The 17,572-nt window shown below is 38.2% G+C and overlaps 1 protein-coding gene across 1 annotated transcript in view; it reads left to right on the top strand.

Annotated features, from left to right (window-relative positions):
* The window catches only part of UBXN7 (UBX domain protein 7), a 52,892-nt gene that overhangs the window by 9,685 nt on the left and 25,635 nt on the right, over positions 1-17,572 (top strand). The window contains exons 2-3 of the mRNA XM_065942245.1: positions 9,496-9,643; positions 12,988-13,055. Coding sequence (XP_065798317.1) covers positions 9,496-9,643; positions 12,988-13,055 — 216 coding nt within the window. The remainder of the gene's footprint in view (positions 1-9,495; positions 9,644-12,987; positions 13,056-17,572) is intronic.

Here is a 17,572-nt window from a genome sequence, read left to right as displayed (position 1 = left end):
GATTCAAATTCAGGTTTATCTGATAGTATCCAGGCTCTTAATGGCTCTATTATACTCCTCCGCCTGAAAACAGAAGGAAATGTGAATGTTTTCTCTTCACTTTGGGTATAGGACTGACCAGAACAATAATTTTGATACTTTCTTTTGAACTGTTTGGTGTGTTTATCCCCAGGAGCTCTGTATCTTTTTGATGCCCTGAGTTACTCCTCCCCACCCCCGACCATGTGGCATTTCATGTAGGCCTTTCTTGTCTTTCCCTCCAAAGGCACTTGGGATGCTAAAGCCACTAACATCCCTGTTTTCCTGAACCAACTCCCCTACTTTATCTTAACCCTCAATTTATTGTTAGTGGATATTAGGTGGAAGTGGGTTTTAAGGGCTTCTCTGGTGGCTCAGGTGGTAAAGAATCTGCTTGCAATGCAGGAGACCTGGGTTCGATCCCTGGGTAGGGAATATTTGCTGGAAAAGGGAATGGCTACCCACTCCAGTATTCTTACCTAGAGGATTCCATGGACAGAGGAGCCTGGTGGGCTACAGTCCATGCCGTTGCAAAGAAAGTGAAGTCGCTCAGTTGTGTCAGACTCTTTGCCACCCCATGGACTGCAGCCCACTAGACTCCTCTGTCCATGGGATTTTCCAGGCAAGAGTACTGGAGTGGGTCGCTATTTCTTTCAGGGGATCTTTCCAACCCAGGGATTGAACCTGGGTCTCCCACGTTGCAGGCAGTTGCTTTTTTTTTAAACCATCTGAGCAACCAGGGAAGCCTAGAGTCTTGGGGTCGCAAAGAGTTTGACACAACTAAGCGACTAACACTTACACTTTTTTTTTTTTTCAATCATGCTTGCGTTAATCCACATTCTAAAATAATGGTGGTTGTTCACTCCCTAAGTCGAGTCCGACTCTTTGCAACCCCATGGACTGCAGTGTGTCAGGATTCCGTTCCTTCATTATCTCCTGGAGTTTGCTCATACTCATGTCCCTTGGGTCGATGATGCTATCCAGCCATCTCAACCTCTGTCACCCGCTTCTGCCCTCAATCTTTCCCAGCATCAGAGGCTTTTCCAACAAATTAGTCCTTCACATCAGGTGGCAAGAGTATTGGAGCTTCAGCATCAGTCCTTCCAATTAATATTCAGGACTGATTTCCTTTAGGATTGACTAGTTTGCTCTCCTTGCAGTCTAGGCGACTCTCAAGAGTCTTCTCCAGCAATACAATTCAAAAGCATCAATTCTTTGATCCTCAGCCTTCTTTATGGTCCAACTCTCACATCTGTACACAATTATTGGAAAAACCATAGCTTTGACTATATGGACTTTTGTCGACTAAGTGATGTCTCTGCTTTTTATTACTCTATCCAGGTTTGTTACAGCTTTCCTTCCAAGGAGTAAGCATCTTTTAGTTTCTTGGCTGCAGTCATCAAATGCAGTGATTTTGGAGTCCAGGAAAATAAAATTTGTCACTGTTTCCAAATAATTGATACATCCTTAACTCTTCGGTTAAGTGTTTACACTTTCAAAAAGGATGTTTGTTTACCCAAGTTAATCTCTTAGATGGTAGTGTTTTAGGCAGCTTCATAAAGAGAAAAAATTTGGGGGTATTTAGGAAAAGACCTTTGGGATAGGCAGACCATATTTTGATGAACCAACTTGCCTGAGGATTGGTTTTAAAGCTCCTGATTTTCATGGCATCTTCTATTTTACTTCAGAACTCACAGGTTCTCTAAATGGTTTCCATAACAGGGATATTGAAATTCAGATAGTTGAAGAGTGATGAGAAGGATGACAACAACCATTTGAATGCAGTGGTCATTTTTATTTGTTTGTTTATGTTTTGCTATGCCGCGAAGCTTGTGGGACCTCAGTTCCCTAACCAGGGATTGAACCCCTGCCCCAGTATTGAAAGGGCTGAGTCCTAGCCACTGGACTGCCAGGGAATTCCCAGCAGTGATCATTTTTAAGATGAATTTTCTTATGAAAAAATTTCAAAAGGAGTGAAAGCAGCCAGGATTGGTTGCTGTTATAGTAGAAGAGAATTCCCCATCAGCATGTTCTTTGTGCTTTTTGTGGTGCTTTAGTGCAATGTGGTAAGCACCTCAAGAGACAAGAGCCACAATGGTATAAATTTCAGCCACTTAATTCTCTGAAAAGAAAAAGATCAGTAGATGTCATTCAGAAACTAGTTTTATGAGGCAAAGGTTACAGTTCATTTATCTCTTGCTAGAGTAAACAACCAGAGTAGTTTACCTATGTGAACCTTTTAATTTTCAGAAACTGCTGTGTAGATGAGTAAATTAAAATGGCGGAGTACAACAGACACTGAATTTTTAGACTAGTGTTTAAGAAATATAATAACATAACCCAGTATACCTGGACATAATGTAAAAATACTAGAAAAGCACTGAAACAAAGCCTTAGGTTTTATGAGTAATAATATGGAAAATTTTCATCAAATTTGTGCTGTTTATGCCCCCAGTGAAAGTGAAAGTTGCTCAGTCGTGTCCAATTCTTTGTGACCCCATGGACTGACATATACAGTCCATGGAATTCTCCAGGCCAGAATATGGGAGTGGAACTGGAGTGGAGTTTGTATTTTATTATCTAACATACAGTTGTCTACTAGAATATTTGAACTCCTCTTTTCCTTCAAAAAGTTTAAATTTGTTTTTGTTTTGAGATTTCATTTTTTAAAGTGTTTTCTAATGGTGAGAATGTAAATCTGTACATAGTAGAACTTGAGAACTTATTTAAAAATTACTTTATTGAAATATAGTTAATTTTTACATAGTGTACAGCAAAGTGATTCAGTTATACATGTTCTTTTTTCATATTCTCTTCCATTATGTTTATTACAAGATATTGAATTTCCTATGCTGTATGGTAAGGCCTGTTGTTTATTTTATATGTAGTTTAGAACTTGAGAACTTTTGGTTTAGTCTGACTGAGAATTTAAGGAGAGAGCTGGTTTGAGAAAAGTAAGAACTGGCCAGTTGAGTGAGTATCTAAAGGCTGTAAGATAGAAGAACTAGCAGAGACAAGGATAGCAATAAAGCCTTGTGGAAAAGTAGTGTCTGTTCCTGTATCTACTTCAGAGTGAGGAAGGGGGGTCGCAGCTTAGCAGGTGGGTATTTGGCATATTGTCAGGAAAAATGAGGGGGACTGATTTGACTGCTATCACTCTCCATATCATGCAAAGACATGGCACTATAAAGTGCCACCGAAGGATCTGCCTTGGTTACAAAGACATCTGCAGCCGGAGGAAATGACAGAGGGCTTAGTTACTCTGTGGCATGTGGGATCCTTCCAGACCAGGGATTGAACCTGTGTCCCCTGCACTGGCAGGTGAACTCTTAACCACTGGACTGCCAGGGAAAGTGAAAGTGTTAGCTGCTCAGTTGTGTCCGACTCTGTGACTCCTTGGACTGTAGCCCCTTCAGGCCCCTCTGTCCTTGGGATTTCCTGGGCAAGAGTCCTGGAGTGGGTAGCCATTCCCTGCTCCAGGGGATCTTCCTAACCCAGAGATTGAACCCGGGTCTCCTGCATTGCAGGTGAATTCTTTACTGTCTGAGCCACCAGGGAAGTTCTTTTTTTTTTTTTTTTAAGGTAGCATCTTAGATGTGTATTTGTCAGCTTTGTGACAGAGCTTTAGCTACTCTATCATCTGATGATTTTTTGTAGCTTATGATTATCACTTTATTTTGAGATAACACCATTTTAAAAATTTGTATGTGATGCTTTAAGTGGAAGTTTTATCTTAAGTTCATTTTTCCTAAATACCCACTTGCTGTTAGTAATTTCCATAGTGTAACCATATCACTTTTATAAGGGAAGTTTAAAACATAAATATATGTAGTTTAAAATTCAAAGAATAGAGGAATTGTCTGGCAGTCCAGTGGTTAGCATCCAGTGCTTTCACTGCCAGGGCTCTGGTTCAGTCCCTGGTTGGGAAACTTAGATCCTGCAAACATTTGGTTTGGCCACGAAAAAAAAAAAATTCAAAGGGTATAGAAGGCTTTTTTTGACTGAAGTCTGGCACTTCTTTCCCAGTGTACTAACTGGTTAGCTGAAGTACTGTGAGATAGTTCTGAGCCTACTGGATGTTGGTAACATGCAAGCAAACAGCAATGCTGGGGCTGGGGATACCAAGACAGAAACGAATCCCTGTGTTCAAGAAGCTCCTGCTCTTCTGGAGGAAAAAGAAAGTAAACAAGCATTTAGTGCATAGTAGTATATCCACGTCGGAGAAAGCAGTGGCACCCCACTCTAGTACTCTTGCCTGGACAATCCCATGGGCAGAGGAGCCTGGTGGGCTGCAGTCCATGGGGTTGCGAAGAGTCGGACATGACTGAGTGACTTCACTTTTAGTTTTCACTTTCATGCATTGGAGAAGGAAATGGCAACCCACTCCAGTATTCTTGCCTGGAGAATCCCAGGGACAGCGGAGCCTGGTGGGCTGCTGTCTAAGGGGTCGCACAGAGTCGGACACGACTGAAGTGACTTAGCAGCAGCAGCAGCAGTATATCCACGTATGTAGTAGAGTATCACAGCGGTGAGAGTGGGGAGGAGGTAGTATAGAGAATGCTCAGCACGGGAATTGACAAAAGTAGTGCTTACAGTGATTCTTGAGCATGCATGAACTGGATGAAGGGGGAGATAAGGAGAATAAAGACTTTCCAAGCATGTAATTTGGTGTGGCAATACTGAATTTGTAGGATGGTGAAGAGGAGAGGCAAAGCCAGAGAGATAGGCTGAGGTCTGATCATAAAGAACTTGCCAGATCATAAGGACTTTGAAATTATACTATAGGTATCAGAGAGCCATTAAAGAATTTTAAGCCATTTGTGTGTGTTTGTGTTTGTATTTATGTGTGATAATTGCACTTGTATTTTAGAACATAACCTCAGCAGCAAGGTGGAAGATGGAATGATGATCAGTTAGGAGTTAAGAGTTAAAGACTTGACTTAAATATTTATTTTTAAAAATCTTTGAATATCCCTCACTGGGCTGGCAAGGAAATAAAGAATATTCAGAAGCTAAATATTAAATGAAATTGGGAATGAGACATTAGCTAGGTTTAAACTTTCACCCTGGTTGAATTTGCCCAAACTGGATGGCTTTGAATTTCTCTTTTGATAGCCTCATAGGGCACAGGAAACAAGCCTGTTGCCTTCCTAAGGAGAAGAATCTGCAAGGAGACCCCTCCCATTCATGACACTGGGACCTTCGCATTTGGGGAGTGGTAGGAGAAATCTTCACTGAGAATTTATAGCAAGGGTTCTTACAAGGTCACATTTCCCCTGTGGTCATATAAAACTTCAGGTCAAGAATGTATTTTAAATAGCCCCTGTTTGGTAGTGCCCTCAGGTACCTTACAAAATCTGTTAAATCATTTTCTCTGAGAAGGAGTGTACCTTCAACCCAGGCTTTATAAATCTACAGATCTTCATAAATCTATAGATTAAAATTCTGAGCCACTTGAAATCACAGTCAGAAAAATTACAAAATGCACAAGAAACCATGGTACAGTGGGCAAGAGCCAGCAGAAACAAGAGACAGTGACCACTCGAGACTGCAGATAGTTTATCTTTTGTCTTTGTAATTCCTGTAGGTTTGATTATATATTAGGATAAATGAAAAAGATCGAAGTAAGAGTATGAAGTAAGGGTCTCTGAAACATGACCAAGCAGATCAGAAAAAACCCAGAACTTCTAGTTATAAAAAATTAAAACTAAAAGTTCATGAGGGCTTCCCAGGTGGCACTATGGTAAAGAATCTGCCTGCAATGCATGAGACGCAAGATTGATCCCTGGGTCAGGAAGATCCCCTGGAGAAGGAAATTGCAACCCACTCCAATATTCTTGCCTGAAAAATCCCATGCACAGAGGAGCCTGGCGGTCTACAGTCCAGGGGGTTGCAAAGAGTCAGATGCAGCTGGTCATAGCACAACACAAAAGCTCGTGAACAGGTGAAAGACAAATTGGCAGGGACTTCCCTGGTCCAGTGGTTAAGAAATCCGTCTTCCAATGCAGGGGACACTGCAACAGAAGATTGATTCGTGCCTCAACTAAGACCCTTAAAAGAAAATGTCTGAGAATTTGTCAGAATTGGTAAAAGATAAGTCTATGGTTGAAGTCCAGTGAATCCTAAGAAGGATAAATAAAGTCAGCAAGTCAGAGTGAAACTGCTGAAGACCAAAGACAGAGAAGATCTTAAAAGCAACTAGAGAGAAACAACAGATTGCTATAAAAATGTTTTTCTTTCGTCTGGCAGCTTACTTCCCACAAGCAGTAGCAGAAGCCAGAAGACACCGGAATGCTATCTTCAGTGTACTGGGAGAAAATAACTGTCAGCCTTAAAATAGAATATCCACTGAAACTGTCTTTCAGGAACAATGGCAAAATAAAAGGCGTTATCAGATCAAAAATAAAAAACCAACACACCATCAGTCTTGGCTGGAGGAGACTCTAAGGGACAAAATTCAGGTAGAAAGAAAATCATCTCAAATAGAAAGTCTGAGATGCTTTTTTTTTTCTTTTCCATTGTGGTTTATTATAGGATATTGAATATAGTTCCTTGTGACCTGAGATGCTTTTTAATGCTCACAGAATGTCCCACCAAATAGATTTACAATTTCGATTCTACTGCTGTTAGCCATTTATGTTGTCCAGTTTTTCGGTATTAACTGAAGTTATATTGGACATGTATATAGACATGGTTATGCACGTATTTTATATAGATTTATTTAGACTAGATTTATATAGATTATTTAGACTTATGTAGGTTTATTTAGACTACAAGTCCAAATTACTGGGTCAAAAATTGTAAAGGGTATTTTTATGTTTCCTGATAACATCTTATAAAATTGATTTCTTAGGACTTCCCTAGTGTCCCACTGGCTAAGACTCTGTGCTCCCAATGTAGGGGGCCCAGGTTCGATCCCTGGTCAGGGAACTAGATCCCAAATGCTGCAATTAAGAGTTCATATACTTCAACTAAAGATTCTGCATGCCACAACAAAGATCGAAGATTTCATGTCACACAACTCAGACCCAGTGCAGCCAAATAAATAAATATTTTTAGAAAATTGATTTCTTAAAGGGCTTTACCAGTTTACATTGCATCAAACAGATTATGTTTGCTTTATCGTACAAATAAATGAGTAACTGTGTGATAGGACCAGTTTTAAATGATGAAGAGTGACATTTTGTAGCAGATTTTTATTTAATTATATCTTTGACAAAAAATGTAGCATTTCTTTTCTCCCATTATTACGAAAATGCTTCCTTTCTGATAGAAATAGAAATTGCTAACTGAACTGCATTCTTTCTAATGAAGTAGTTTTAACTTTCTAGGATATAGTGTCTCATTTTATTTTTCAGTTTATTAACAAATATTGAATATATAGTTGATTTATTTAAAGAAATGGCAAATAAATGCTTTATTTAGTTTTTGTTTTATTATGAAGGAAGACTACTATTTTAATGCTGCTGCTTTCTTTTCTAGTTTTATATATTTCACACTAATCAGACAACAGTGTAGAATTAAATAATTATTTTTAAAAAAAGAAAGCAAGATCCTCTATGACTCATCTCCTAGAATAATGGAAATAAAAATAAACAAGTGGAACCTGATTAAACTTAAAAGATTTTGCACAACAAAGGAAACTATAAGCAAGGTTTAAAGACAACTTTCAGAATAACAAACACATGAAAAGATGCTCAATATCGCCCATTATTAGAAAAGTGCAAATCAAAACTACAATGAGATATCACCTCTCACCGGTCAGAATTAGTCGATTAGTCGTGTCCGATTTGTGACCCCATGGACTACAGCATGCCAGGCTTCCCTGTCCATCACCAATTCTTGGAGCTTGCTCAAACTCAATGTCCATTGAGTCAGTGATGCCATCCTATCATATCATCCTTTGTTATCCCCTTCTCCTCCTGTGCCTTCAGGCTTTCTCAGTATCAGAGTCTTTTCCAATGAGTCAGTTTTTCGCATAGCGGGCCAAAGTATTGGAGTTTCAGCTTCAGCATCAGTCCTTCCAGTGAGTATTCAGGACTGATCTCCTTTAGGATGGACTGGTTGGATCTCCTTGCAGTCCAAGGGACTCTCTAGAGTCTTCTCCAACACCATGGTTCAAAAGCATCAATTCTTTGGCGCTCAGCTTTCTTTATGGTCCTACTCTCACATCTATACATGACTACTGGAAAAACCATAGCTTTGTCTAGCGGACCTTTGTTGGCAAAGTAATGTCTCTGCTTTTTAATATGCTGTCTACGTTGGTCATAGCTTTTCTTCCAAGGAGCAAGTGTCTTAATTTCATAGCTGCAATCACTATCTGTAGTGATTTTGGAGCCCAAGAAAATAAAAGTCTCTCACTGTTTCCATTGTTTCCCCATCTATTTGCCATGAAGTGATCGGACAGGATGCCATGATCTTAGTTTTCTGAATGTTGAGTTTTAAGCCAATTTTTTCACTCCCCTCTTTTACTTTCATCAAGAGGCTCTAGTTCTTCTTTGCTTTCTGCCATAATGGTCATTTTCCCATAATGGTCATTCTCCCGGTCAGAATGACCATCATCAAAAGGTCTAGAAGCAGTACATGCTGGAGAGGCTGTGGAGCAAAGGGAACCCTCTTGCACTGTTGGTGGGAATGTAAATTGATACGGCCACTATGGAAGACGATATGGAGATTCCTTAAAAAACTAGGAATAAAGCCACCATGTGACCCAGCAATACCATTCCTAGGTATATATGCTGAGGAAACCAAAATTGAAAAAGACATATCAATGTTCATTCCAGTACAATTTATAGTAGCTAGAACATGGGAGCAACCTAGATGTCCATTGACAGATAAATAGATACAGAAGTTGTACATACACACAATGGAATATTACTCAGCCATAAAAAGGAACTTGTTTGAGTCAGTTCTGATGAGGTAGATGAACCTAGAGCCTGTTATACAGAGTGAAGTAAGTCAGAAAGAGAAAGATGAATATCATATACTAATGCATATATGTGAAATCTAGAAAGATGGTACCAAAGACTTTATTTGCAGGGCAGCAGTGGAGAAACAGATATAGAGAATAGACTTCAGGACATGGGAAAGGGGAGGAGAGGGTGAGATTTATGGTGAGAGTAACATGGAAACTTATATTACCATATGTAAAATAGGTAGCCAATGGGAATTTGCTGTATGTCTCAGGGAACTCAAACAGAGTCTCTGTATCAACCTAGGGGGTGGGATGGGAAGGGAGATGAAGGGAGGTTCAAGAGGGCAGGGACACATGTATACCTATGGCTGATTCATGTTGAGGTTTGACAGAAAACAACAAAATTCTGTAAAGCAATTATCCTTCAATTTAAAAATAATTAAACATTCATTCTAAAGAGGGAAAAGTACTATTAATTTCCTTGGGCATTCTGTCTTCTGATGTGAATTGAATGTAAGAAAATGTCTTTGTTTAACTTTTTTCTTGTTTTTATACTATTTCAGGTGCAAGTGAAAGTGTAGGGAAACATATGCTTGAAGCCTGCAACAATAATCTGGAGATGGCAGTCACTATGTTTTTGGATGGTGGAGGAATCGCTGAAGAGCCCAGTACCAGTTCAGCAAGTGTCTCCACTGTCAGACCACACACAGAGTATGAATTTACTATTTATTATTAGGAGCTACCTGCTGCCAACATTGAGCAATTACGTTTTTGTCAATTAGGTTAATTCTCTATTTTGAACAAATAAAAAGTTGAAAGCATCTGAACGTGTCAGGTGACAATTTTTATACTATGTGCTTTAAGTTCTCTAGAGCACTGTCAAGTCTATTATTTAATTCTCAGAAGAATCCTATAGGTGGGTATTATTATCCATGTTTTACAGAGGAAGCTGAAGAATAGCCATTTCCCCAAGCTATGCAGCAATTAAGTAGCAGATATGGAAGTAGAGCTCAATAAAGGTCAGATTTCCCATTTTTAGATTTTCCTACGTTGTCCCAGGAAAGTTTTGAGTTGTCATGAAAAAGTTTTGAAAAAAATTCTAATTCTTTATACCTTAGATAACTATAAGTATCTAATCTTTAGAAGCACCTTCAGCATTTAGAGCTGTAATATATGAAGAATAGTAACAAATGATAAGTACATTGATGTTTTCCGCCCTTTACATTTGATACCAATGAGAGTTTAAAATGAATATCTATTAGGCAAAATTCCAGTAGACTTTGGAAAATATTAGAGGTGAATGATCCTCAAATGAAAAACATTGATTTTTGAGTCAAAATTTCAAAGATCCTTAAATAAGATTTTAATACAGATAACCCTTTATAACTCTTTAATGTTTAAAACATGAGATACTAAACAAGAGGGAACCCCTTAGAATAGGCCAAAGGTGCAGATTTTATATTTACTAAATTAGATATAAAAAGCCACAGAAACATTCCAGGACGTGTTGCTTTTTTTTTTTTTTAAATCTAGTTCCAGATTCTAGATTCCCCACAAACTGTGAACTTTAAAGGTTTTTATTTGTATCTTACAAAGTTCTTTCCATCTGTATTGGCTGTGTATTTCAAGTTCAGTAATCCAATCTCCACCAACATAACTCAAATCTTTAATGGAAATCAATATGAAAATATGATTTAGTTTATAACAGGTATTCATAGCTGACTTGGGGGGACATATCAGTCTTCACTGTTTAAAACATGTTTTCTTAATTGTACTTAAAAATACTTTGATTAATGAATGTCTTTTCCTACTGAATTACATTATAATTTGACTTAGATTATTTGTATTACTAATTGATTAACCTTTGATAGTGGCATCTACTTCCTAAGCTAGTGTCAGTGGCTCAAATGGTAAAGAATCTGCCTGCAATGCAGGAGACCCAGGTTTGATCCCTGGGTGGGAAAGATCCTCTGGAGAAGGGAATAGCAGTCCACTCCAGTATTCTTGCCTGGAGAATCCCCTGAACAGATGAACCTGGTGTGGTCTATGGGGTCGCAAAGAGTCGGACACAACTGAGGGACTAACACCATAGCCTACTTTCTAAACAGGTTTTCTTTCTATACAGTTCACCTTCTGTTCCATTCTTCCATTTCATTAGGTAGCCAGCAGTCTTGGAATAGATGACCTAAAATATGTCTTTCTGTATGAGGACTACTAATTAGCCATGACCTTAATTGGTGTATTTCATCAGATTTAAGACTTGTTTCTTGAGTAATTAAATTGCCTTCTGTGTGAAGGTTGCTCAGTTTTTTGCAACTTTTTGCGACCTCATGGACTGTGCAGTCCATGGAATTCTCCAGGTCAGAATACTGGAGTGGGTAGCTGTTTTCTTTTTCCGGTTATCTTTCAATCCAGGGATCAAACCCAGGTCTCCTGCATTGCAAGCAGATTCTTTACCAGCCTAGCCACCAGGGATGCCAAGAATACTGGAGTGGGTAGCCTATCCCTTCTCCAGGGGATCTTACCGACCCAGGAATCAAACCGGGGTCTCCTGCATTGCAGGCAGATTCACTAGCTGAGCTAGCAGGAAAGCCTTAGGTTGAGATAATTCTATACATGCACACACATTCACATAAAATGTAAAGTGGAGTATACCAAAATGGAAAGATCTATTCAGGTAAAAGTTGTCTGTTAAGATATCTTTTTCTTAAGATAATGGCCTGTTCTTCTTTGGTGAAAGAGATTTAATAGAGCTTCTTCTTAGAGACACATGTCTATTTCTTCAGAGTTGCAATTCTGTTTGTGAGCAGTGACTGAAATCCAGTAAGGAAGAGTTCTTAGTGTAATATTGAGTTATCATCATTTATGCTTCACTCATTTGGCTTATTATAGTTTTCTTGGTCTGACTAGTTTTTCTTTATTTACAGTATGTTAGTTTTTGTTGACAAATGAGTATTGATACTTTATTAAATAAAGCATGTTTTGATGTTTCAACTTTTAGGTATCAAAAACAGAGCCTTAAGCTCAGTTATTACTATTAGAAACACCTGAATGAAAAACATTGGCCTAAGTTAAATTAACATTTATTTTAAGAGCAACATAATAAATTTGGAACCTACTACATGCTATGAACATTAATCAGCAGTTTTGTATTTGAGTTAAAGCTAAAATAACTAAATGATATATAAAGAAATGTATCATTTTTACAGCATATCTAAATGAGTATTGTTCACTAGAAGAGATGGATTATTAGTAAACCCTCTGGAGGTAAACTCTGAAGAAATTTATAGGCTTTTAAAAGATGAGTTTTTTCCTGTTATTAGTGTCTCTTTAATGAAGAATCCAAGAGTACTGCTTAGGTTGGACTTCCCTGGTGACTCAGTGGTAAAGAATCGCCTGCTAACGCAGGACATGCACTTTGATCCCTGGGTCAGGAAGATCCCCTGGAGAAGAAAATGACAACCCACTCCAGTATTCTTGCCGCGAAATCTCATGGATGGAGGAACCTGACAGTCCATGGGGTCACTAAAGAGTTGGACATGACTTAGTGACTAAACAACAAAACAGCAACTACTTAGTTCTTGTCATAACTAGCATAAAATTAACTGCCTGTTTAAACTTATATTAATATATCTATGTTTTAATTCTGTATTTGATGTAGTGGTGATGTAATATTACTTTCATTAAACTCATATTTTTCCATTAATTTATTCCTAAATTTTGTGTGTGTGTGTATAAATTTCCTGTCTTTTTTCTCCTTAAGAATTTAGGGGAGGGAACTTAAGAGGGAAGACACAGTATTTTTTATTTTTATGTTTGTTCTCTTTCCTTAAGCCCATTTGCTCTATCTGTGCCAGGTACCTTGTCCCAGTTGATCTCTATTTGGAAATCACCCAGCCATGACTTGTCATAATTTAATGTGGTTCCTTAAAGTCACTAAGTCTGTTGTTCATTTTACTTGTTAATTTGAATGTATTCATAATAATTACAATGAGAAATAGGTAGCAGAAAACAGTTTTCATTTGGATATTTTCCCACTTATTTCTTCTTAATAGAGAGGAAGTTCGTGCCCCAATTCCTCAAAAGCAAGAAATACTGGTGGAACCAGAACCTTTGTTTGGTGGTAAGTTTACCTTTTTTTCCTAGCTTTATTTGCCTTTATTGTTGTCTTCAGGATTTTAATAAAGCTATCAAAAGATGTGAAGACTTGCTCAGATTATTATTTCAAGTACAGTCAGTTCTTATCTTGTAATTCCGTATTCCACTGAGGCAAGTTGCACAGTTGCCTCTTCTGAGGAGTGAATGAGATTAAAAAGTTGATAACTATTTCAGAAGGCCAAAAAGATGAAAATAAGCAAAAGGAATTGCTGCCTTATAATGGAAACAAATCTATCATTAGATAAAAGACTCTGATTGTTTCTTTTTTAATACCCACTTGACCGCCATGTCCTTACTGTCTTGATACACTATATCTTCACTCTTTTTTTTTTTTAATGTATTTATTTATTTGGCTGTACCAGATCTTAGTTGGCACATGTGGGATCTAGTTCCCTGACCAGGGATTGAACCTGGGTCCCCTGCATTGGGAGCGGAAAGTCTTAGCCACTGAACTACCAGGGAACTCTTATTTAATTTTTAGAAGTGTTATTCCTGTATTGAAAAACAGAAAAAATAATCTCTATGCCATGCAAAAAATTAGGGTATCAATCTGAGGTGCATAGAGAAGATAGTAGGAAATAGAACATTTAATCAGATTTAAAGAAAATTTATAGTTTTATTGTATTTTATTTTAAAAAAATACTTATTTATTTGGGTGCATCAGGTCTTAGTTGCCCTGAGGCATATGGGATCTTAGTTCCCCAACTAAGGACAGAACTTTTGTCCCCTGCATTGGAAGGCGGATTCGTTATTCTTTAAAAATTTGGGGTGAGGGGGATAATTGCTTTACAGTATTGTACTGGTGTCTGCCATATATCATGAATCAGCCACAGGTATACATACATCTCCTTTCTCTTGAACCTCTCTATCTCCTACCCCGTCCCATCGCTCTAGGTAGTTACGGAGCCCTGGGTTGAGCTCCCTATGTCACACAGCAAATTCCCACCAGCTATTTATTTTACATATGGTGATATGCATGTTTCCATGCTACTCTCAATTCGTCCTACCCTCTTCTACTGTGTCTACAAGTCTGTTCCGTATATCTGTGTCTCCATTGCTGCCCTGCAAATAGGTATCAGTAACATCTAGATTCCATATGCATTTGTTAATATACAATATCTGTCTTTCTCTTTCTGACTTAATTCACTCTGAACATTGGGGTACATGTGGCTCTTTCAGTTATGGTTTTCTCAGGGTGTATATTCAGTAGTAGGATTGCTGGGTCACATGGTAGTTCTATTCCTAGTTTTTTTAAGGAATCTGTACTGTTCTCCATAGTGGCTGTATCAGTCTACATTCCCACCAGCAGTGCACAAGGGTGCCCTTTTCTTTGCATCTTCTCCAGCATTTATTGTTTGTAGATTTTTTAATGATGACCATTCTGACCAGTGTGAGGTGATACTTCATTATAGTTTTGACTTGCATTACTATAAAGCTCTTAGAGGAAAACAGCAGCAGTACAGTCTTTGACACACATCATAGCAAGAGCCTCTTTGAGCCACCTCCTGAAGTAATGGAAATAAAAACAAAAGCAAAATGGAAATAAACAAATGGGATTTAATTAAACTTAAAAGCTTTTACACAGCAAAGGAAACAAACAAGATTAAAAGACAACCCTTAGAATGAGAGAAAATAATTGTAAACAAGATAGCTGACAAAGGATTAGTCTCCAAAATATACTACAGCTCATGCAGCTCAGTACCAGAAAAACAAATAACACAATCAAAAATGGGCGAAAAACCTAAACAGACATTTCTCCAAAGAAGACATACAGATTGCCAACAAATACATGAAAAGATGCTCAACATTGCCTATAATTTTATTTTAACAAACACTTACCTTTTGTGAGCCAGATATTTTAGGCATTAAGAGGTATATTAAAACTGCAGAAGAGAAAGAACTTTGCTGTCAGTCCAGTGGTTAAGACTCTGCACTTCCCACTGTTAGAGGCACAGGTTCCATCACTGGTTGAGAAACTAAAATTTTGCCGGCCATGTAGTGTGGCCAAAAAAACTTAAAACCCCACAACCCAGAAGAGGAAGTTATGATTTGGTTGGGTAGACAGAGTCATAGAAACATGTATATTTACATACATATGTACATATTTATACATGTATATGTGTATGTTGAGAATAGCAATGCCAAAACATAAATCTATAAGAAGCTTCGTAGGCAGGCTAAAAGAAGTAAGTTGTAAGAAAAAGATGAAGAAAATTACATAAACCATGTCTTTTGATTTGAAAAAGCAAGTTAGTTGAGAGTTTTAAGATTGATCTTTAACCTGGCAGCTTTGGAGTTTACTGTAGAAAGAAATAAAGATGTCCAGAGTCAGAAATAAAGATGAGAGTAAGATTCAGAAATAAAGATGGGAGAAAGAGCACTATAAGGTCTGAATATTGAAGAATAATATGTGCTTTCTGCTTTTTTTTTTCTTCATATAAATGTAACTCAGGAATAATGCCCTTGGAAGCTTTCTCTTTCCTTTATTGCAAGGAGTAAAGGCAGGATCTTTGCGTGGGGAAGACAACAGCAAATGGGTTCTATGCTCTTTTACTGTTTGAGGCAAAAGAGTTTCCATCTGAAACATCACTTTCTTTTACCTCTGGTTTGATGAGGGTAGGGGGTAAGAATGACTTTATACAGTTGGTAAGTCAGTCTGAACTTTCATTAGTAGACCTTATTATAACTTTGAAAAGTTTTTTGGAGAACTATTTTCTTAAGAGTAGTATCGATTTCAAGTGTGTTTCTCAAAGTGTGGTCTGAGAGTCCCTGATACTCTTTCAGTGGGTCTGTAAGAACAGAACCATTTTCATAATAATACTAACAAGTTATTTGCCTTTTTTACAGTGTTGACATTTGGGCTGATAATTGAGAAGCAATGATTGGTCCAACTACTGCCATCTTAATTAAATCAGGATAGTGGCACCAAACTGCTGCTACTTGTTGAATTCTTCACTGATCCACACTTGCAGTTTAAAAACAAAAAAAGCCAATTTTACTTATTAATGTTCTTGGCAAAGCAATAAAAATTCATTTCATTTAATCTTGACCCACATTTTTAAACTATTCTTTTTGATGAAATAGAGTGTGTACATAAGGCACTTCCACATACTGAAGTACTCTGGTTACTTTAAGGAAAAACACTTCTATAGGTGTTTGAGTTGAAACCTAAACTAGCTGCTTTTCTTATGGAACACTATTTTTCTTGAAAGATTACTGACAAACTAGTTATTTAGAGTTAGGCATTTGGCAGACATTTTCTTAAATGTGAACAAAGCCTGTTAACTGCTTCAAGGCAAACAACTGACATTAATTGCTGCCAGTCATTTAAGGGAAAAAAAGCTTTCATGCAGAACTTAGAATTTTAGAAAGTTTATGTCCATGATTGTGATCTTGTTAGCTTCCTAGTACTTAAAGGCTTTCTAATGAGATTCAGTCCAGTTCAGTCGCTCAGTTGTGTCCGACTCTTTACAACCCCATGAAATGCAGCATGCCAGGCCTCCCTCTCCATCACCAACTCCCGGAGTCCACCCAAACCCATGTCCATTGAGTCGGTGATGCCATCCAACCATCTTATCCTCTGTCGTCCCCTTCTCCTCCTGTCCTCAGTCTTTTCCAGCATCAGGGTCTTTTCATTCTAATGCTCTCCTAACTGAGCTATTATGGCTCCTTATCGGTCTTTTCAAATGAGTCAGCTCTTCGCGTCAGGTGGCCAAAGTATTGGAGTTTCAGCTTCAACATCAGTCCTTCCAATGAACACCCAGGACTGATATCCTTTAGGATGGACTGGTTGGATCTCCTTGCAGTCCAAGGCACTCTCAAGAGTCTTCTCCAACACCACAGTTCAAAACCATCAATTCTTTGGTGCTCAGCTTTCTTTATAGTCCCAACTCTCACATCCGTCCATGACCACTGGAAAAACCATAGCCTTGACTAGATAGACCTTTGTTGACAAAGTAATGTCTCTGCTTTTTAATATGCTGTCTAGGTTGGTCATAACTTTCCTTCCAAGGAGTAAGCGTTTTTTAATTTCATGGCAGCAGTCACCATCTGCAGTGATTCTGGAGCCCAGAAAAATAAAGTCTGACACTGCTTCCACTGTTTCCCCATCTATTTCCCATGAAGTGATGGGACCGGATGCCATGATCTTAGTTTTCTGAATGTTGAGCTTTAAGCCAACTTTTTCACTCTCCGCTCTTTCACTTTCATCAAGAGGCTCTTTAGTTCTTCTTCACTTTCTTCCATAAGAGTGGTGTCATCTGCATATCTGAGGTTATTGATATTTCTCCCAGCAATCTTGACTCCAGCTTGTGCTTCTTCCAGCCCAGAGTTTCTCATGATGTACTCTGCATATAAGTTAAATAAGCAGGGTGACAGTATACAGCTTTGACGTACTCCTTTTCCTATTTGGAACCAGTCGGTTGGTCCATGTCCAGTTGTAACTGTTGCTTCCTGACCTGCGTACAGGTTTCTCAAGAGGTG

The sequence above is a fragment of the Muntiacus reevesi genome, chromosome 8 (assembly GCF_963930625.1).
Source record: "Muntiacus reevesi chromosome 8, mMunRee1.1, whole genome shotgun sequence".
Taxonomy (NCBI): Eukaryota; Metazoa; Chordata; class Mammalia; order Artiodactyla; family Cervidae; genus Muntiacus; species Muntiacus reevesi.
Note: the sequence above shows the minus strand (reverse complement) of the source record. Positions and strands in the feature narration are given on the sequence as shown.